Below are 21476 nucleotides of genomic sequence, written 5' to 3' on the forward strand. Positions count from 1 at the left end.
GGTCAGGTCTGTTATAAAGATCCCGCTGGGGAGTAGCTGGAGGGAAGGAGCAGATGCAGCTCCCTCTGGCTCCCCCTGGACCCCCAAGTCTGCCCTACACAGGGCAGGCCAAAGTGGAAGGAGTTTGGCCATATCCCAAAGTGGGTGGATAAACGCCTTGCCCCCTCCTCCATCTACTGTAATGAAACTGTTGAGTCAAGAGATCAAGAGATATGCCCATTTAAAGATGGACAGTGTAGCGGCCACTCCAGCGAGCCCATAACCCAGCATTCACTCACGGATCCCGACTGCTCCTTGCTGCAAGGAACTGTGACCCAGCCTGAGCCCTCGACCCAACACTCCCAGGAGATGGAGGGTAAATAGCCCAGCCCGCTGCTCCTGGGGTGGAATCACTCTAAGTGCGTACTCTACGCAGGCCCCTACCAAGGGCCCCCAGTGGGCTGTGCACCCACTGCCAGGGGCGTCACCTGCTCGTTGGCGCCCCTACAGGGCTTCTCCCCTTACTACACCCCTTTCCAAGCCTCACAGGAGGCCTCTTCTCAGCGTCCGATTCCTTCCGGAGTAGGTACCCAAACCAAGACAAGGCAAGACTGAGGCCCCTGGAGAGAGATGGGAGGAGCCAGGCGGGGGTGTGGCTCTGAGCAGTGACAGTTTCGTCCACGGAAACCACGTGTGTTTTATTGATGCATACGCACACAGGAAAGGGGAAAAGAACCCCCAACCGTGAATCCGAACTCGGCCTCCCCACTCCACGCCCCCATCGCAGAGACAGTGGTACTGCTGCGTCTTCTCCAAGGATGCAGGGAGGGAGGTTGGGACCCCACGTGCCCTCGCCTAGCCTGACGTGAGGGTCAGAACCGATGCCATTCCCTGGCCGACTACCGGGGCCAGCCATCAGCAGTGGGCAGCCGCCGCAGAGGGGGTCCAGGTCGAAGGGGCTCTGCTAGGGGCCGGGCCAGGAGCAAAGGGTAGGGGAAGGTCTTTGGAAAGTCGCCGGGGCCTCCGGGGGCCGGGGAGAGGCGCTCGGACTTGATGCTGACGGGAGGGGTGGGTGAGGAGGCGCCGCGGGCCGGGGGGCCATCCTCGCCCAAGCTGCGGCCCCCACTGCAGGGAGAGAGAGAGAGAGAGAGGAGCGGGGTCGTGAGCTCAGCGAGGAAGCCAGAAAGGTGGCATGGCTTGGGCAAAGATTGGGCAGGAGAACCTTGGGAAAGGAGGGGGTGGCGATCCCTCTTGGGGCTTCCAAAATAGCCGCCCATCCCACCAGACCAGTGGGAGGGGTTGTGTGCAGAATTGAGAGTGGCCACCAGGGGTCAGCCGTGGCTAGGGGCTTTGAGAGACTGGTGGTGGGTGGTGGGGGGAGCGGCCAATTGTGAACCCGAACTCGGGGAGTGAGGGACCGGGGAGACAGTTGGGGCACTTACCTAGGCTGCGTGGGTGTGGCCGGGGGCCCATCAGCCCTGGAGGGCTGCCAGGGGGCTAGGGTGGGGGGCTGCAGCAAGCCTGGGGGTGGAGGAGGATCCCCCAGGCCATACTCTGCGGGGGCAAGAAGAGAAAACTGAGGCCCTGACCCCAGGGAGCCCCTCCCCAAGCCTGACCCGCCCTACCCGCCAGTTTGCAGTTCTGGCAGGCGGGGGAGTGTGGAGACACCCTCCCAAAGCCAGGGCAAGTGCATACCTGGGGGGCCGGCAGGGAGGAAGGGGAAGCTCCCGAGCGGGGGTCCGGGGGCAGCGGTGGAGCAGGGACTCTGCAGGCCACCGTAGAGTCCTCTCTGCGTGGAGACAGGGTAAAGGGGAGCCTGAGACCTGCAGCCAGGCCGCCCTGCCCCCGCAGCCCTTTCACCCCTTCCCCTCACTCACCGAGCTGCTCAGTCCCCCACGGGTCCCGGCCAGGCCGCCAGGCAGGTCTGGCCTCCGCCCGTCCGCTGCCAGGTACAGGGGCGGTGGTGTCTTGCTGGCGAGGTGGCTCGGCGAGAAGAGAGGGTGCGCCAGGCCTGGGGAGCAGGGACCCCCAGAGGAGGCAGGCAGCCACGTCATCTGATGAAGTCTGAGGTCCAGAGTGACACCCACAGCCAAGCAGGGCCAGAGCCAACATTTCCCTGCTGCACAGCCCCCCAGAACCTCCACCCCCTGCCCAGGGCCTGTGCCCCATGCTCACCTGGGGGCCCAGCTTTGGGGGCTGCTGGCCGGAAGGGGGATGGGCGGCTCTGGGCAGGCAGGGCCTCCCCAAGTCCAGTGGGTTCACAGGCTGGTGGGGGCAGCGCCCCGTATACCATGTCCGGGCTGGGCATAGTGGGGGCTGCGGGCTGCGGGCACAGAGGCCAGGATTGGTTGAGGAGCACGGAGATGAGGGCATCACTTCAACCTAGACAATCCCAGTGAGCTCGAGGGCCGGCTTCCACTTCCGGAAGCCCTCACTACTCGCCCCTCTGGCCTAAACGCCACGTGGCTGGGGAGCCTGTGTCTGCCTCCGTCTCTCCTTGAGAGCTAGGCCCAGAGCTGAGACTTCTTACTAAGCAAACGATTGGTCCCGAGGAGGCTTCCCAGGTTTAGACACATTAAAGAAATAAAGAAAGAAGGAACTGTCTGTTGCGCTCTTTTCCATCCTTCAAAGCCCCTACTATAATTCCTACTCCTCCAGGAAGTCTTCCCTGCTCCCCGACTCTAGGAATCCTGGTCTTGAGTCCTCTCGGTCTCAGCCCCAGCTACCTGGGCCTCAGAAGTGGGGGGAGGGCCCCATGAGGTGGGACAGGGAGTCACTTACATAGAGCCGGGGCCGGGGCAAGGCTGGGTCACCCCCATCACCTGCCAGCCTCCGCAGCTTCTCTCCTGGCCCCTCAAGCCCCTCGTCTGGCTCCAGCTCGGGTCCATCAAGGCCCACACCCCTCCGCTTCAGTGTCTGTGGGAAGGGAAGACAGCAGGGTGACCCCCCCCATCCCACCCAGCTCTGTGGGCAGGCAGAGTGCAGGCACAGCTGCTCCAGCTAAATCCCATTAACCAAAAACCCCAGGGAGTCATCTAGTAACTTCCAACTGTATGTGAGAGAGGGACTGTCCTGCCTTGGGACCAGAGAGGCCCAGGTCACACAGCAGGGGCAGAGATCCACCCAGGCCTGCTGGGTTATCCTAATGCTCCTCCTGAGTGTGATTTGGTTTCTGCATTCTGCGCCCAGGCACAGCCTCAGAGCCTGGCATGCAGGAGGTGGTTAATGAGCATCGGCTAGCTGAGCATCTAGAGGCTACTTCACAGGCTCTTCTAAGCTGTCTCCCCCCTGGAGCCAGTGATCTCTGTACTCCTAGACCCCTGCTTCTCCTCTACCAGCTTTTCCCCACTGTCTGTCACCTTGGGGCTCCCCAGACAGTCCTAGCCCAGTGCTCTGTCCACCCAGCGGCTTCAGCTTCCCGTTCCTGGGTAAAGATGCCCAGATCCAACGTGACAGTGATCTTCGCGCCACACAACTGAGCCTGTGCACTCTACAGCCCATGCTCCACGAGAGAAGCCCGCCTGTGACATCCGAAGAAAAGCCCACGTGCCACGATGAGGGCCCAGTGAAGACCCAGCACAGCCAAAAATCAAAAGAAAAAAAAAAATAAAGGAACAGTGATCTTGCCCATCCTGGGTGGTGCTAGGCAGCTGCCCCTAGAGGGGACTCTCCATTACCCCAGACCTGTTGACTGGCATGCGTGTGTGCATGCGTGCTCAGTCGCTCAATGGTGTTCGATTCTTTGCGATGCTATGGGCTCTAGCCTGCCAGGCTCCTTTATCCATGAATTTTTCCAGGCAAGAATACTGGAGTGGGCTGCCATTTCCTCTCCAGGGGATCCAGCAAAGCCGAACTGCAAAGCTCATCTTTTGTGCAAACCAAGAGTCCCTAGGCCCTGAGCGTGCAGAGTGTGCTGGGCTTCGTGCGGCCGGGGCAGAGGGTCCTGGGGGTACCTCGAGGATGTCGGTGTTGGTGCGGCTCTCGTGGGGCTCGCTGTACTCCGTGTACTTCAGAAGCACCCGGTCCATGTCTGTGCTGGCGTACTGGAAGAGGCGGTTGGAGCTGTTGAAGATGATGAGGGCGATCTCGCAGTCGCAGAGCACGCTCAGCTCGTAGGCCTTCTTCATCAGCCCGAACTTTCGCTTGGTGAATGTTACCTGGACTCAGTATCCAAAGGCAGGGCAGGAGAAGACAAAAATTCAGGTGAGAGGGGGAGTCGAGGGGCCTATTTTTCCATGAACATGCTTCCTGATTTCATGCCTTTGCATGTGCTCTTTCCAACTGTACTGCTCCTCACTTCTCAACCTGGCAAACTCCTATTGATGCTTCAAAACCTGGCCCAAATGTCCTCTCCTTAGGGAAGCCCTCCTTGGTCTCCAGGCAGATCCCACACTCCCTCTCTGAGCTCCCCAGTTCTGTACCTGTCTCTGGCCCAGCACTTTGAGTTGGATGTGTTTGTGTTGAGCTCCTGTGACTGGAGCTCCAGCCATCACAGAGAATCAATGAATAAATCATCATGAGAATGAGTAAATGCTGCATCTCAGACTCCTGACACTACATCGTCTCCTTATTCCCTTGCAGTTCCCCCAGATGGCCAAGCCTTTGCCCAGGCTGTGTTTCTTCTGCTAGGAAAGCCTTTCCCCCAGCCACTGTTCCACCCAGTGAACTCACCTGCCGATTCCTTTGGTCCAGAATGCGTGAGATCTGAATTTTTTTCCTCCCCATGTCCCAGGCTGGGTGGAGTGCCCTTTGTCTGCAAGTGGGGGGTGGGGAGGAGAAGAGAACAGAGCAGGTGGATGGAAAGTGGGGACAGGCACCCCAGCATACGCCTATCTTCCTCCCACCCCTGCCAGGAGACAATGGGGAGAATGAGGTGGGCTGGGTCACCCCCACATGTCACACCATCAACCAGCCCAGGATGCACCAAATGCTCACTGAACACCTCAGACCAATGCCTTATAAGGAAAACGTTGACCAAGGGGGAAAGATTGAGAGGTACAGGTGCCCCCAACTGAGGCTCTAAAGCAAAACAAGCTGATAGCTGTGGGACCTCAGGGGAGCCTGACCCCTGTCTGTGCATGGATAACAGCGCAGTGCACTGCCCAGCGCTGCTGGAGCATAAAATGAGTCAACCCACACAGGGCACTCAGATCTGCCCTGCAGACAGCAGCTGCCGTGGGTGCACTGCTGTTATGAACACCGGCGGCAGCCTGGAGGCCCTCAACAGGCCAGGCTGGAGGGCCATCCGATGATGGTACCCAGCGGGGCTCAGTGATCCGGAAGTAAGCCTGATCCACACAGCAGACACTTTTCAACTCATTCAGTCCGCCCACGACAGCCCTTCCGTGAGCAAAGTTGAGGGCTGTGGTTACCAGAAAACATACATTAAAATATATATAAAACATATATTTAAAAATTGCATTGCGAGTGGAAAAGACTAGAAGGAAATACTCAAGCTGGGAGTCAGTGCTGGGTGAAAATTTATAGGTGAGTTTTTAAAACTTGAGATGCAACTCACTTAACATGAGATTCGCCATTTTAACATGTGCAATTCCGTGACACTTAGAGCATTCATGATGTTGTGCAACCATCATCTCTACCTGGTTCCAGAAACTTTACCTCCTCTCAAAAGGAGACCCCAGGGGCTTTCCAGGCAGTCCAGTAATTAAGACTGTGCTTCCACTGCAGGGGGCTGGGTTCAATCCCTGGTCAGGGAACTAAGATCCCACATGCAGTTTGGCAAGACCAAAAAACCAAAACCAAACAAACCAAAAACCCAGAAAACAAGACAAAGAGAAGGGCCAGCCCCATAGCAGCCACTCCCCGCTCCCCCTTCCTCAGCCCCCAGCAACCACTGATCTATGGATTTGGCCTGTTCTGGACATTTCTTATAAGTGGAATCATACAATGTGTGGCCTTTTCATCTTTTCCTTTTTCATTTTTATCTTTTGAATTTTCTAACTGTTCTCCCTCAGTGATTAAAGATTTCTGTTTTTAAAAATGTGTGTTGGTTGGGGGTCGGGGGGCACTTCCTCAGCGGTTCAGTGGTTAAGACTCTGCTCCCCCAACTCAGGGGGCTTGGGTTGGATCCCTGGTCAGGGAACTAAGATCCCACATGCTGTATGGCACAGCCGAAAAAAAACAGAAATTAAAAATGGGGGGAAGCCTAATAGAGACCCCATCCCTGACCTTTCTAGTGGGAGGAGGGGGAATCCCCTGGGAAGACCTTCACTCAGAGACTTCAGACTGGGAAGAGGGGTGGGCTCATGCAAACTAGAGAGGAAGCCTGGACCCTCCTCATGGGGGTCTGGGATCTCCCTGGTGAGGGCCCCAAGGTGAGAATGGGCAGCTCAGTGAGGGCAACGAGTAACCAAGACATGGCCCAGCTCTTTCCCAGCAGCCCCCAGGAAGGGCTCCTGGAATCAAGGAATTATATCGTGTGTCGTGCAGCACCCACCCTACTGTACAGAGAGCCATCCCATGGCCCCCGAGACCCCTCTGCCAACCCCATGACCACACTCCACCCCCCAGCCCTCTCGTGTCAGAGGGGACTGAGGCCGCGCCACAGGCCTTCCCCAGGATGAAGTGGGGCCCGTGCTCAGGTCCCAGCCAGCCTCAGACCAGAAGAGAGGTCTTCAGTAAGGGCAGCCTCTCCCTCAGCTTCAGTTTGCTGTTCTGTGAATGGGGTGGGTACGAAAGGCAGAGTAGCTCGCACAAAGCCTGAGAATGAGGTCTTGGGAAGTGTAGGGAAATGCAGGTCTATCTCTGGGAGAAACATACCCCAGCCCGAGGGGTCTGGGGGGGCTCCCCATCTTCCCAAAGATCCATAGCTGGAAATGTGAGTCACCCCAGCCTGTCATATGCATCCCACTAGGTCACCCCAGGCACACCCTCCACCTTCCCTGGTCTGGGTCTCTGAGTAGTCATAACTATGTAGAGCCCAGGCCAAAACGAGCCCCCACCGTGGCCCCCCAGCTCCAGCCTGACTTGCTAAATTTAACCTTTGGGGCTAATTTTAATCCCTGTCCGGAATCGGGCTAGTTCCCACGGCTGGGATGCATTATCCCCGCCCTGACGGGCCCCTGGGGACAGGAGGAGGGCACTGGCCCGGAGGTCTTGGTGCCAAGATGATTCCGGAAATGCCCCCCACGCCTGGAATCCCATGGGAACGTGGGGCTTGGACATGAGTCTCGGGGTCTGGAAGATCCAACTTTGGCCCCTTCTCCGTCTGTCCCCATTTTAGACAAGGACCTCCTGGCCGGGGCAGGGTTCGTATAACAGGGGCGCCCCCGAGAGTCAGAAGGTCAGGAGGGGGGCTCTGAACTGAGACTCACGAGCTGAGACAGGAAGTGAGTTTTAGGCAGAAGGAAGGGCAGGTGCAAAGTCCCTAAGGAAGAAGGAGACGCATCAAGAAGGCTAGAGTGAGGAAAGAGGGGAAAGTGCAGAGGAAGGGCCACTCTGGGTCCTCTGAGCTGCAGCGAGGCCTCTGGGTTTTGCTCTAAGAGCAATGGAGAGCCATGATGGATGGGGGTTCGTCAAGAAGGGACAGGACTTTAAAAACTTGAACATAGGGACCTTCCTGGTAGTCCAGTGGTTAAGACTCTGCATTCCTAATTCAGGGGACCAGGTCTGATCCCTGGTCGAGAAACTAGATCCCATATGCCTCAACTGAGATCCAGGGTGTTGCACCTAAAACCTGATATAGCCCCAAATTAAAAAACAAACAAACAAACAAACAAACTGGTCCAGTCAGAAAAAAAAACCACAAAAATTTGGTCATAGCTGTCATGGGGAGCAAGACTGTTGGAGGCAGAGGTAAAGAGGACAGGAAGCTGCAGAGAGCCAGAGCTGTGTCCATCTGGGCCGAGACCGGGGGTTAGGCCCCCTCTGTGCTCTGCCTGCGTCCTGCACTTTAAGTCACTGTGCTCTAGGGCTCTTTGGTTCCTCAAGAGGCCACCAGGTCCCCTGACATCTCTGGAGGCAGGCCTGACAGGTGCAGATGGAGTCCTGCAGGGGTTTGCGTCTTCTGACCCTTGATGACTTTGGAACCCCCAGTCTTCAACTAGGAACCAAAGTCACCCCCTGCTCTGGTCCTGGAGGGATCTACCCAGCACATAGCTCTGATCATGCCCCTTCCTAATTACACACTCCTCACGGCTCCCCACTGCCCTCAGGAGGAAGGAAGCTCCAGTCCTCAGTCTGGCATTCAAGGTCCTGCCCTAATCAGCTCCTGCCCACTGTTCTCTACCTTCCACAAAATGTCTGTTTGAAATCCCCTTTTTGCCTCTTCTGCACCTGGCCAACTCCTATTCACACTTCAAACACCCAGCTCAAGAAATCCATTCCTTCAGGAAGCCCTCCCTGCCCTCTCACTCTGGTCTCCCACAGCCTCCATCCTTCCCCTCTAGTTCTGACACTGTGGGCTGTCTGACGGGGGGGTCGTATATCTGCCTCTCTCCTTCTCCCCCAGCCCAGAAGACCCTCAGGACCAGACACAGGGGTGACTGGGAAGATATGGAGTGGGTCAAGAGGGACACGTCTGAACTCCCCTCAGCTTCCCTCAACAACTTCCTCTCAGACTCCCCCAGCTGACTCCCTACCCAGAAATACACGCGCATGCAAATCCAACCGCTCAGCGTTGACCTGCCTCAGGCCCAGGTGTGAAGGGCCAGCCAAGGAATGCAGAGGCGGGAGGCCCAGGGTGTGCATGTATATTTGTACTCACATGCAAATCCCCACCCTGAGCCGCAGACAGACCTGGCGGCCAGTTCTCCAGATGTTGGCGTGATGGTGATCGGAACTGCTGGGGGGAGGTGGTGGTGCGTGCTGAATGTGCAGGGCACGAGGCGGGAGGCTGAGGTTAGGAGAGGCTGAGGTTGGGAGAGGCTGAGGTTGGGGAAGGCCTCTTCTGCGGACAAGCCCCCAACCCCCCAACCAAGGTCCAGCTAGAAAGCCTAGAGCTTGTTGCATCTGCCCAGCAGAGTGGCAGAGGTGAACCCATAGACCCAGGAAAGGGAAGAAGAGCCAGGAAAAATCCAAGAGGGCACCTCAACGGAGAAAGCTTGCAGCTGGGCCTCAGTGGGAGGGCTGGATGGGGGCCTGAGCACACGGGCAGGGGAGTGGGCATTTGAAGTCAAGAGTCCAGTACCTCCCCACCCCTATCTTTGTACCCCACTTACCAAGTGTCAACTACGTGCCAACCATTGCGATCAACTGACCTCAAAAGATGTAGAAAGCTTAAGTATACCAATGAACATGGAAAATTAAAAAAGTGTCTCGAGACATACCATCAAAAGGCTAACAGGCCCCTATGGTTTTATAGCTGTTTTATCAAACCTTAGAGGACAGGAAAGTGAAATGTTCTTTAAACTAACTCAGACCTTTAAAAACAGGGGCACTCCAAGTCATTTTAATGAAACTCTGATAGGTCAGAACCTAAGTCTAAAAAGAGAGAAGTATTGACCACAAAAGGGGCCATGTTAGTAGCCAGGGATTCAAGGAAGACCTCTCTGAAGAGGTGATGTTTGAACTGAGACCAGAGGCACAAGAAAGACACAGGCAGTGAAGGGAAGAGTCAGTGAGAGGATCTGGTGGGAGGGTGTTCCTGGCAGGGGAGCTGCAAGGCAAAAGCTCAGAGTGCTCACGAGTTTGACATTTTGCAAACAGCAGAGAAGTCTGAATGGCTGGACAACGTGAACAAGGGCGAGAGGGGAGGGGGATGGTGGTGGTGGGAGTGGGGTTGGATCATGTAGGTCCACAGTGAAGAGTGTGGGTTTTACTCAGAGGGCATCAGGGAGCGATAGAGAATTTGGGGGCAAAGGAGTACCTAGATATGATTTTGACAGTTTAAAATCCCCCCGTATTTTCTTGCATTGCTGGTGGGAGGGGAAAGAAGAAGAGGCACTCTGAAAAACTGCCTGGAATCTACTAAAGCTGAGCAAGCAGCTACCCTCCAACCCGGTGATCCTTCCCCTCCCCTTGTATTTACCGAAGACAAAAGGGCCCAAGTAAGAAATCACACAAACAAGGACATTCTCAGCAACTTCGTTCATCATAGCCCCAGACTGGAAATGATTCAAATGCCCTCAATGGGAGAACTGACAACTACTTTCTCGTACATTCTATGATGGGCTACTATACAGCACAGAAAAAGGATGCGTCTCAGCTCCACGCAACCGTACAGGTGAACCTCCCAGATCATGGGCTGATTCAACAATAATTGGGCTCTGCAGAGGGGACACGCCATGTGATTCCATTGATACGAAGTTCCAGAACAGGCAAAAGTCACCTCCAGTGATGGATATGAGCACAGTGGCCACGCTAAGCAGGCGCTGTGACAAGATAGTGCAAGTCAGGGGGCTGGAGCTCTGTTCCCTGGACCAGCTTTATTCAGTTGGTGCAAGTTTTTTAGTCCTACTCCACTGATTTTTGCATTTCCCTCTACTTGACTTAACCAAAAGGATTTTTTAAAAAGTACCACCCCCCCAGCCCCTACTCAGGTTGCTGTGACGACAGCATCTGTCTGGGCAGGAGTGAGATGACAGGGAGAAGCAGGGGCAGACGTCCAGGCAGGAGACGTGGGGCCTGAACTGAGACCGGGGCTGCAGGAAGGCAGAGAGGATGGGCTGTTTGGCAACCGAGGGGACAGGATATGCTGGTGGCATATGCCTGGGGTTGGAGGGAGCCTGGGGTCTCAGGCCTGAGCGCTATTTGTGGGGGGAAACTGAGGGTGTGTGCGGTGTGTGCATGCATGCTAACTCATGTTCAACTCTGTGCGACCCCATGGACTATATGGCCTGCCAGGCTCCTCTGTCCATGGAATTCACCAGGCAAGAATACTGGAGTGGGTTGCCATTCCCTTCTCCAGGGGATCTTCCCAACCCAGGGATCAAAATCAAGCCTCCTGAATTGCAGGCAGTTTCTTTACCGCTGAGCCACTGGGGAAGCCCCACACTGGGGTCACACAGGAGGATCTCATAAGCACCCGGAGCATGACTAAGTCTCTACTGTGACACCTGTGGTCACTAAAGTCCATCAACAAGCACCCCTGAAGTCCTCTAGGCCATGACTGTCACCTCCCTCTAAGAGGCCTCTCAGGGCCCTGGTGATGGAGATGAAGGTTTGGAAGGAATCCCACCCTCCCACTCACCCTTCACTGTGGGCCTCTTCCTGTGGAAGGACTCAGTTTTCTCATCTATAAATGGGAGTGAGAATCCATCTGCCACCAGCTGAGGAGGAGGGGGCAGTGGTGGGGTCTTTTGACCTTGTCTCTGGACTCCCAGAAGCCAGAAGGCAGAGGAGTTTTGGAGCTGGGGTTGCTGAGTCAGCATGCCATCTCATGAGGCCACGGGGATCCTTCCTGTGGCAAGCTGGGTGGCATCAGGCCCCTACCTGCCCCCCCTCCATAAAGCGGGTCATGGAATCCTGATCTCAAAGGCTCTGCAGCGAGGGTCTGAGATAAAAGACCAGGAACCATCGAGTTCCCCTTCTCGGCCCTCAGTGGGGCTTTAATGGAGGGGCCAGCAGCAGAGTTAGGCTGCCCGACCCTTGAGCCCAGAGGCCACAGTGTGGCAGGGGACCCAGGCCAGGAAGGAGGGGAGGAAAGGAGAAGTGAGAGGCAGGTGGGTGGCGGGGGGAGGTGAGGGCCCAGGGGACGCGGCGAAGCGGGGAGGGGTCGCTGCGCCTGGGCCCGGCAGCAAATCAGGCCAGCAGCCCGGCCTCACGCAACCGAGGCGGTGGTTTCATCACCTGTTCCCCAAGCACCTCGTTACGGGCAACAGGAAGAGCCCCTTGGAAAGTCGGGACCCCCCCTCCCCTCTCTTGAGGGCTCCGGAGGCTCTGACCCCAGCTGCTGGAGACCCTCCCCCACCCCAGCCGGGGCCCTGGGCCGCCTCCTCCCCTGGGAGCCTGGGGAGATGGAGGCCCAGCTTGGGGGGGGCACTGTGGGTGACCTAGGGGCTGGCTAGCCCACAGTGGCCCCTCTCCTGCCCTTGGGAGAAGGCGGGCTCTGGCAGTGACTCCTGTGTGGCCAAGCTTCTCCAGGCCAGTTTCCTACCCCAGAAGATGGGGAGAGCCAGGGACACCTCCCTGAGATGGGGGGCTCTCTGAAGTAGGTGTGGTTGAGATGCTGTATCCCTCTTTCTCTATGCAGGCAGCAGAACCCCTTAGGGTCTTCTCCCCTCAGCCCAGGGGTGCCCAGGTCAGACTGAGGGCACCAGGTGGACCCAGGAAGGGTGCTGGGGACAGGCGGCTCAGGGAGAAAGCCCTTCCTCACATGTACAGATGGGGGGTTTGGGAGATTCCCCTCGTAGGGAGACTCCCCCCAAACATATGAACCATCCTGAACACATGCAGTCCACAGGTCTTATAGACCCTTCCCAAACCCACATGGCTCACCAAACACGCGTATCCCAAGACCACACACAGATGCCCGATTACACACAGACCTCTCACACACACACGGACTCCCCGACACATAACCCCCCGAATGCACACAAACCCTCATTATATGGAGACACCTGCAAGCACACCGTGACCCCAACATGTAACCTTTCTAGACACACATAGAGCTTCCCCAAACACAAGGAGACTCCCCAGACCCATGCTGGCCCCCCATTACAAGCAGGCAGCTGGACTCCGGTCGGGGCTCTATCTCTGCAGTGGTATCGCCCATCCTCTGACTTCCTGAGGCAGGTTGGGAGCACTCCCCAGGGGAGAGATGCAGGCTAGGGGGTGGGGGTTCTGAGGGTGGGGTGAGGGGCCAGGAGGGCCTCAGGGATCATGTGTATGGACGCCGCATGGGGACAACAGGCTACATCAGTACAGGTGGCAGAGCACTGTGGGCATCTTCAGGTAGTTCTGGGGCCTGCCGGAGGGGAGGGGGCAGCTGTTGAGGGTGGGATGCGTTACCCACGTGTGGCTCTGAATCCCAGAAACCCAGAAGGTTCCAGGTGGAGAAGGCCCTTTGCGGGGGGAGGCCCCTTTGTCTATCGGTCCCTCTGACAATCATGGGGAAACTGAGGCCGAGTTGGGAACCCTCAAACCGCCCCCTCCACAGACCCCTCTGCAGGCCTGCTTCCGGGAGGCCCAGTGTGGCTGTGTGCTGAGGGGTCTGCGGGCCTGGCTGTGGCTGGGGGCTTGGCCAGACCGGGGTTCCTGCCCTGGCTCCACTGCACAGTCGCTGCTTGACGTGCTCCGAGCCTGTTTCCCCATCTATGCAGCGGGCCCTGGCGCCTGCTCACCTGTGCCCCCACTTTAGGAGGGCCTCATCTAACAGCAGACTCGCTCACCGTCTGCCCCATTCCTGGCCCCTGAGACACCAGCCCCAGACAGACCTGCCTCTCCTCCATCACCAGGTCTTCGCCCTGCCGTGCCCTCTGTCCCGGACACCCTTCTCAGACTCACCCAGATTCGAAAAACTGCTACGTGTCCTTCAGGGCTGGGCAGAAACCTGTCTAGGAGTGCTAATCTCCCCAGAGAAAACTTCTCTTTCCCTGAGTAGCTTAGTCCTACCGGGTATGTTCGGTGCTTCTTTGTTAGTTTCTCTGATGATCATGTGTGTGTCAGTCACTCAGTCGTGTCCGACTCTTTGTGACCCCATGGACTGCAGCCCACCAGGCTCTTCTGTCCGTGGAATTCTCCAGGCAGGAATACTGGAGTGGGTAGCCATGCCCTTCTCCAGGGGATCTTCCTGACGCAGCGATCGAGCCCGGGTCTCCTGCACTGCAGGCAGACTCTTTACCATCTGAGCCCAGGGAAGCCTCTCTGATGGTCATACTGCGACCCTGAGAGGTCCATTCTGTGAGGGCAGAGATGGGGCCTTCCCAGTGCCCAGCACAGAGTAGGTCTGCATCACCCTTCCTTGAACGAGCCAACCAACAACTGCTTAACAAATGGAAGAGACATCGGCAATGGGTTCCGTTTTCTTTTAAAGACCTCGTGGCTCACAAAACAAACTCGAGGCCCCATCTGGCCCACAGGCTGCCAGTGTGAGAGGCCCCCCAACATCCTCACGCTGAACAGCCCCCAGCACAACGGCCCGCTGCACGGAGCTCATGCCTCTCTCAGTCCCAGGTCCCTGTGCCCACCTCGGAAGGAAACTACGTCCTGAAGTCACGAGGGCCTGGCTGCCCTGTCCACTGCAGGTCCTGCCAGGAAGGCTGGTTTTTGTCACAGCCACTGCAAAATCGACTCATTGCCCCACTCATCTCCCGTGGGGCTTAGGACCTATACCCCTGGGGCTGGGAGAGACCGTACATTCAACACCCAACCCTGCTATCTCACACAAGTCAGGGCCCTTGCCCAGTCCAAGGCCCCCAACCATGTCCCCTAAGCTGCAATGGCAGCTACAGGAACGGCCCAAGGTTTCTCTCTCTTTGTTCCAGAGAAAGATGTCCCCATAGGGCCCCAGAAATTCATCCCCAGAGGCCTGGGCCTCCCTGCTTGGGAAATTAACACATCTGTCAGAGCTGGGCAGAAGGGACTTAGCCCACAGCCCAGCAGAGCAGAGATGCAGCCAGTGGGAAACCCACTGGAGCCCCTGGGGCGTCCCTGGTCCCCACTTTCTTCCCCCAGAAATGTCTATGGCTCACCAAGGTGTCGGGGATACAAGGGCAGGGAGGAGCCAGACCCAGCCTGACCTTCTGCATTGCCCAGTCTGGTGAGAGAGACGACAGACACATCACGGTGTCAGGGACAGAATAACGATGGAATTCTACAGGGGGAGGCAGAGGGGGAGGTGGTGCGGAGCAAGTTGCTTTGAACAGAGGGGCCAGAAAAGGCCTTCTGGAAAGGGAACCACAAGGAGGAGAGTACACCAACCCTGCAAGGATGTGGAGAATGGCAGGTGCAAAGGCCCGGAGGTGGGCATGTGCTAGGTGGGTTCCAGGTATGGTGGATGTTGGCATTGCTGAGAATGGGTGAGCAACGGGCAGCCAGAAGCAGAGGGGAGCAGGGAGGCCACAGGGGACTCGGGAATCAGGGTGAGAGAGGGGACTGCAGAGCAACTGAGTCCTGGAGGGTGCATGAGTCGGGGCGAGGGGGCAGAGGCCGCGGTATGATTCTGGATTTGCAGCAGCCCCCGCGGTTGCTGTGAGGAGGAGCCCTTTAGGTGTAGGGCAGCGTCCAGCAGGAGATGAGGCTCTGGTTGTGGAAACGGGACAGAGGCAGGCCTGTGTCGCAGCAGTGACTTGTTGCGACAGCTGGCCTGCACTGTTCCCTTCTGCAGACCCCAGCTCAACCAGACCCCCAGCTCAACCTCTAGTGAGCACAAACCTGGAGGGGGTCAGACAGGGAAGCTGACAGGCCTGAGGCCTGCTCGGCCCCTGGTGCAGGGTGGGGTGAGGTGGGCCTGGATGGGGCTCACAGCACTCCACTCGGTCATGGTTCGGATGGCACCTCCTGTTTCTGGGTGCCTGCTGTCTGCCCGGGGCCCACACTCCACCTCATTTACACACAGGACCAGCCTGACTCAGATAGCCCAGTGAAGCGGAGGTGGCTGCCCTGTTTTACACAGCAGGAAGTGGGCTCCTTCCCAGGGCCACACAGTGGGACCCCAGATCCTCATTCGAGTGTGGGTTTGTATCCCATGGCTGTCCAGCTGCACCCCAAACCCAGCCCCCCTCAGCCGCCCGACTCAGTCCGAGAAGTGCGCCTGGGTACTAGTGGGGTCTGAGACACTCCTTTCTGGACTACCTGGGGCCAACGGGCAGTCTCACAAGGCCCCCAAGTTGCAGGCACAGGGAAGCCCTTTGGGCGTGCTGAGAAATGGGATCCAATCCTTGTGTTCACCTGACTTGGATTCATGAGCCTGGGCTGGGGTGACCTCTCCTACCCCAAATGGGATCCCAGGCGTGTGATAAATCCTCTCCAAAAAAATGACATCTGTCTGCAAGTGCCTATGTGCCTCAAATCTTCCGGAAGGTCAAATCCCCAACATGTCTACACTCATTGCATCTGAGTTGGGGTGACAAATGACCTTAATTCCCTCTCTCCTCTAATTTGCATTTTCCAGATGTCTGCCTGGTTGGGTAATGATTTAATGAAATCAATCATTACTTGGAGATGGGAAGTAAGACGAGCTCAGACGTCTCAGGTCACAAGGGCATCCAGAGAGCTCAGAAAAGGGCAGTGATCTGTCTGAGGTCACACAGAGAGGGACAAGAGGAAGCTTGGGCCAGCCTGTCACTTCGGGCTTTTGTTCTCCTAGGGTCCGAGGGGCAGCCTGGAGCCCATCCTTTCTCTGAGGGGCCTGGGTGTTTCCACCTGGCCTCAGTCTTCGCTCCTGCAGTGGCAGCTTCAGACTAGTGAGTTTCCAGCTGTCACAGGTGAGACCCCAGGACCCTCAATGTCCCCAGATTCCATTCACTGGAAGCCAAGATTCACTTCTGGACTTAGGTGAAGGAAGGCAGGTATGGGGACAGGAGGGAGGAAGGCTTTATCCCAAAGTTCCGTTGACTTTTGGACTCAAACCCCACACACTTGTCTTTCTAAGTCTAAATACTTTTTTGAACCCCATTTCCTTTACCCCAAGAGTCTGCAAGTGCTCAACCCTGGACGCCAAAGGTCCAGAGGTCCTGACCTTCCCCTGTGAGGGTTCTCAGCCAGGTCAGTCAAAAGGCCTCATCTGTGTCTGACCTCTCAGGTCTGCAGCTTGGGCACAGGGAATAGCCTGGGACTCCAGCTGGTGACGTCCATTGCCCAGGACCCTGAGAGACACAGAGGGCGGGGACCATGACCAGGAAAGTAACTCGGCCACCAGTTTGTCATAAGCTGACAACCTCGGGCGGCTGTGACTACTGTTCCTCCGATGAGACACTGGGGTGTGGGGAGGAAGTGGTCCAGGCACTTGTGGCCCCTGCTCAGGGCTCTGTGCCCACAGTCCTGCCCGCAGCCACAGAGGCACCCCGTGGGCCCAGCCGAGACCCCACAGGGTGGGGGAGGGTCACGGCGGTCACAGGCACACGTGGAAGCCATGCCACATGAAGGTGCGGGGCCGTGACACACGAAGGCACACTCACAGCAGGAAAGCAGGGGACTGTGGTTGTGCACGGGGGCCTCCAGGATGCACAAAGGGGTGTGCCCCAGGACAAGAAACCACTGGAGCTCACAGACGCACACCAGAGTCTCATGGCACCACGACTTTAGACACACAACTCCCCAGCTGACATCAAAACCTTCAGTCACATGCCCTTTGGCCATACAACCTTTCAGCGATGACACACACTCCCTCAGACACAACTCCTGGACATGCAAACCCTGGGACACTCACCCACTTGGACACACAAACGTCTCAGGAACACAACAACCCTTGAAAAGCCCCTCGAACACAGCCCTCAGATTCACACCCCTTGAACATATACACTTTGGACACACAAATCCTGGACGCATAGCCTCTCAAACTCACAATCCTAGGGCTGCAAACCTCTCAGACACAGCTCTCCCGCGTACAGCAGCACCCTCGGACCTTAAAACTCATCCCAGCCCACAGATGCCATTCAAAGGACGCTGTACAGACCTCGGCCCGACGCGAGACGCACCTGCTCCACCTGGACCCTCCTGTACTGACCGGGCGGCAGCGGCTCAGAAGTCGGACCGAGCGCCGGACGGCCACAGGTGCCTTCTGAGCTGGCGGCCCCGCCCCCCCCCCCCGGAGCTGATTGGGCGCGACGCAAATTTGCATAGAGGGCGAGCCCGAGGGCTGCGGTGGGCGGGCACTTGGGCGTGGCCGGGTCCCGGGAGTTCCGGGACCGGGAATCCGACGCTGGAAGACAGTGAGGTGGGGAAATAGTATAATGAGGGATGGGGACCGGAAGGGGGCTGGATCAGACTTGCCAGGCATCCCCCGCTGTCAGTGGGCGACCCTAACCTTACCATTGAGCCTGACCCTAATTCGGACCCTGTCTGTAACCCCTGCTATCTCCTACCCTGGACTTACTCCAACCTAAGTGAAATGTAACTCCGATCGGGACCCTGAGGCCCCAGACCTAGAGACCTTCTCGCAGCCAACCCTGACCCTTGCCCTCACCCAGATTCAGGGACTGCAGAAGAGGCTTCTGGGATCGCTCGTGGCCTCACCCAGCTGCGTCCCTTCTGCAGCGGCATGTATGACCCACATGCTTCGACAGGAGGATAACAGAGCCCTCGGTACCTGGGCACCCTCCTCCTGAAGTGGTCACCTTCTGGGACTCGACCCCTCTCTGGGATCCCAGCACCACCCACGACAGGTCCCAAACCCAGAGGGGGATCAGAGCAAGGTTAGGGAGTGAATCAAGGTGGAAAGGATTCCAGGATGAATATGACTTTGGACTGGGTGATCCTGGAGAAGCCCCCAGTTTGGAGAGTTTCCCCTAAAGAAGGGCATTTGTAATGGGCCTTGAAGCATGAGTAAGAGTTTGTCACTGGTGAGTTTTTCCAAGAGGAATTGCAAGGGGGTAGAGAAAGTGCAGAACATTCTTTGGTGGGGAAAGATGAAGCCTGAGCAGTGAGTGGAAGTAGATTGGGCTGGGGGCCCTTTAAAGAAGGGCGTGGAGATAGGAGGAGGGGGCCCATTTGGGGCAGAGGAAAGGGGAGAGTAGGTGAGTTGCAATGGCTGTCTGTCATTCTTCTCAGAACACAACAGATGATCAGACCTCTGGACTCAGGAGGGAACATGTGGCCATATAGTATGTGAGGGACACTGAGGGAGGGAACAGAGGTCCTGGAAGGCTTGTGCTTCTCCCCACACAGCAGTTTCCCAATCTGCGACATGGGCAGTTTGCACCCCTAGCCGGCAAACAGATTTTTCTTTGGAAAAAAAAAAAAACTAGGGTTGGTGGGGATCAGGTTTCCTGCCTCTCCCACCCCATTCTTGCTGCCCTTCAGTGCCCAACACCAGATGTTCAGGTGACCCAGACCAGGCTGGGGGCTTCTGCCTAGGCTCCAAGGCACAGAATGAGTCCTGCAGAGTGTGGAGGTGGCTAGGGAGCCCTGGGCCCCTCGAGGGCCGCTCTGTTTACCCGAGACCGCCTGCTTGCCTCTGATGCAACAGGCAGGCTCTGGTTACGTGAGGGCAGCAGCTGGAGCAGCCCTGGGGGCAGCCGGAGCTGAGCCAGCTGGGGATGCCCACCGTGGGGCACACCTCCCGCCCTCTCCCACCACTGGGGCTCCCTCCTGCATTCTCGCCCCAGCCATGTGGCCCCCTTCCACCTCTCTCCTTCCCAAACCCCCTTCCCAACCCAGTCCAGACCCTCTTCCATCATTCAGTTTCCTATAATGGCTCCTTCTTTTCGCCTTTACCCCTGTTCCTGTCCTATACGTGTGCCCATCACTGGCTGCGTTAGCTCGTGTGGGCCCACATCCTCCCGTGGGGCAATCAGGAACCTTGACCTCAGTCTTTTCTGATGAGGGGACCCTCTTAGGAGCTGGAGTAAGAGACTGGGGGTTGAAAGGGAGATTTCAGGGGAGATTGGAATAGAAAAGGCTGGAGAGGGAGATTTGGGAAGAGGCCTGGTAGATGGGGAAGGTGGACAGGGGTGGGAAGGTTAAGTAGGTGTAGAAGCTGCTCCCCCCAAGTCTCCCGTCTCCATATATTCTCCCAGAATGTCACAGGGGAAGCCTTTGACAGCTCCTCCATGGTAAGGGCAGTGTTGTTCAGTGGGTAGGGCTTCAGGCTTCAAGGACCCTGTGTTCCCACCTGTTCTGACTCCCACTTGCTGTGTGACCTCAGGCCAGTCACTTCACTCCTCTGAGCCTGTTTGCTCATGGGAACAACGGGGACAATAGTGGTGCCTCCTCAGGGGTAGAAGTGTTTCAAGCTCGGTCTCCAATACCCCCTCCTCCTCCAAAGCCTTCATTATCCCCCTTCCATCTGGTGTTCTGACACCCCCATCCCTCTTCCCACCTCAGCATTGGCCCAGAGGTTCAGAAATGCCTGTGGTCATCTCTGTCTCCTGGAGTCTGGGATCTCCTTGCGATTGGGCTGTGTGTTGTGGTAGCACAAAAGGGGTGTTTTCATGGGTTTCTTGAAAAACTGGAGAGGTTCTGAGTAGTCTAGGGGTCTGGGGACCAACCTTGGGGCAACCAGAGGCCTTGCTGAGGGATGAGGTGGGGCTGGCAACGGGCTTCCCAGGGGCAGGACCCTCTGAGAGGGCAGGGCAGGAGTGAAATAAAAACCAGGCCTTGGATCAGGGCTCAAAACAGAAAGTCAAAATTCATGTCTGACTCCTGTCCTGACCACCGTGGACCAGCCGCAGGCAAGTCGCTGCCCTCTCGGGCCTCATTTTACTCCATCCAGAGATCTAAAAGAGGGGTCCCACATGTTACCCAAGGAGCCCTTCCAGGTTACCTCCACTCTCACGGGCGCTAGGATCCCTACTTGAATGTCTCTTGGCACGAGGAGGTCGTTTCTTTTTTTCTTTTTTTAGGAGGTCGTTTCTGAGAGCAAGTCTTAGTGAGCTAGGGAATGCCCACACCCTCCACTCTGGTGAATAGATAAGGCCACTAGTGCATGGGGCAGGTGCGAGGTCTTTCTGGGTAGTGGCCTCTCGAAGTCCTAATTCACTTTCTGGATAACTGGAGCAAGGACGCATGAGGTGAAAAAGGGCAGAGGTTCACACTGCACTCTCTAGATCTGCCAAGACTGCGGACAGTGACCGCTCAGAGGTGGAGAGCCCCGCCAAGGCTTTGCCTCTTGCGCCCCCTGGCGGTCGTCGGGGGTGGGACGTTCGCCAGGTGGTGGTTTAGTCGCTAAGTCGAATTCGACTCTAGGGACCCCATTGACTGTAGGTGGCCAGGCTCCTCTGTCCATGGGGTTCTCCAGGCAAGAATACTGGAGTGGGTTGCCATTTCCTTCTCCAGGGGATCTTCCCGACCCAGGGATCAAACCCGGGTCTCCTGCATTGCAAGCTGATTCTTTACCAACTGAGCTATGGGGGAAGCCCCAGGGATATTCAGCAGGAGTGAAGGGCAAATTGGCCATAGGAATGAAAGGCAAAAGTAATCACACCCCCCGGGCGCACAGGACTTGCAGTGGTGGTGGGATCTGACAACCCACAGTCTCGAACAGACCTCTTTGACAGTACTATTAGTCACTGGCTGAGGTCGTGTTCAGAGACTGTGGGTGATAGGGAGCCTCGGAAGGTCTAGGGCACCCCATGACTGCTCCCCGCTAGCTCACTCTGCCTGAACCATCCAAGGTTGGCCCTCGGATTCATGAAATTACATCACTAAGCTGACCGTCTAGGGGGTCTGAGCTCTGAGGCCAGGGTCAGTCTGTCTGGCTCACCAGGGCATCCCCTGGGGTAGACAGGTCCTAGCTCCAACAGATCAGTGTTTGCTGGATAAATGGCTTCACGGTGGAAGGAGATGGACAAGAGGTGCTTTCAGAGTGGATGAAGAGAGAGTGTCTCGGGGGGCCAACTACACACCAGTCAGGGCCTACAGTAGTGAACCTGAGGCTCCTCCCTCTAAACTGAGTTAGGGCAGAGGGAAGACAGAACAGTGGCACCCAGACCCCCAGG

At 57.0% G+C, this 21476-nt stretch overlaps 2 protein-coding genes across 2 annotated transcripts in view; both read right to left on the bottom strand.

Annotated features, from left to right (window-relative positions):
* Nucleotides 1–656: 656 nt before the first annotated feature.
* On the bottom strand, nt 657–20753 carry LOC113896188 (myocyte-specific enhancer factor 2B-like). The gene is made up of 9 exons (XM_027548372.1): nt 17517–20753; nt 4651–4732; nt 3933–4136; nt 2761–2895; nt 2155–2302; nt 1857–1990; nt 1675–1768; nt 1422–1533; nt 657–1104 (listed from the first exon to the last, which is right to left on the bottom strand). The coding sequence occupies exons 1-9, from the start codon at nt 17816–17818 to the stop codon at nt 879–881; spliced, it is 1437 nt and encodes a 478-aa protein (XP_027404173.1). The 5' UTR covers nt 17819–20753; the 3' UTR covers nt 657–878.
* Nucleotides 4697–21476, bottom strand: part of BORCS8 (BLOC-1 related complex subunit 8) — a 30150-nt gene continuing 13370 nt past the window's right edge. Inside the window, exon 6 of the mRNA XM_027548385.1 lies at nt 4697–4732. The gene's annotated coding sequence lies outside the window, so the exon portion shown is untranslated. The remainder of the gene's footprint in view (nt 4733–21476) is intronic.

Source organism: Bos indicus x Bos taurus, chromosome 7 (assembly GCF_003369695.1).
Source record: "Bos indicus x Bos taurus breed Angus x Brahman F1 hybrid chromosome 7, Bos_hybrid_MaternalHap_v2.0, whole genome shotgun sequence".
Classification (NCBI taxonomy): Eukaryota; Metazoa; Chordata; class Mammalia; order Artiodactyla; family Bovidae; genus Bos; species Bos indicus x Bos taurus.

What these genes read in the sequence shown, in the direction of transcription:
- LOC113896188 (XM_027548372.1), bottom strand. Translation starts at nt 17,818, where the DNA reads ATGCCTGGCAAGTCTGATCCAGCCCCCTTCCGGTCCCCATCCCTCATT. An exon ending in TGGACCAAAGGAATCGGCAG is followed by an intron (nt 4,137 to 4,650) that starts GTGAGTTCACTG and finishes TACTGAGTCCAG; the next exon opens with GTAACATTCACCAAGCGAAA. An exon ending in CCCCAAAGCTGGGCCCCCAG is followed by an intron (nt 1,991 to 2,154) that starts GTGAGCATGGGG and finishes CCTGCTCCCCAG; the next exon opens with GCCTGGCGCACCCTCTCTTC.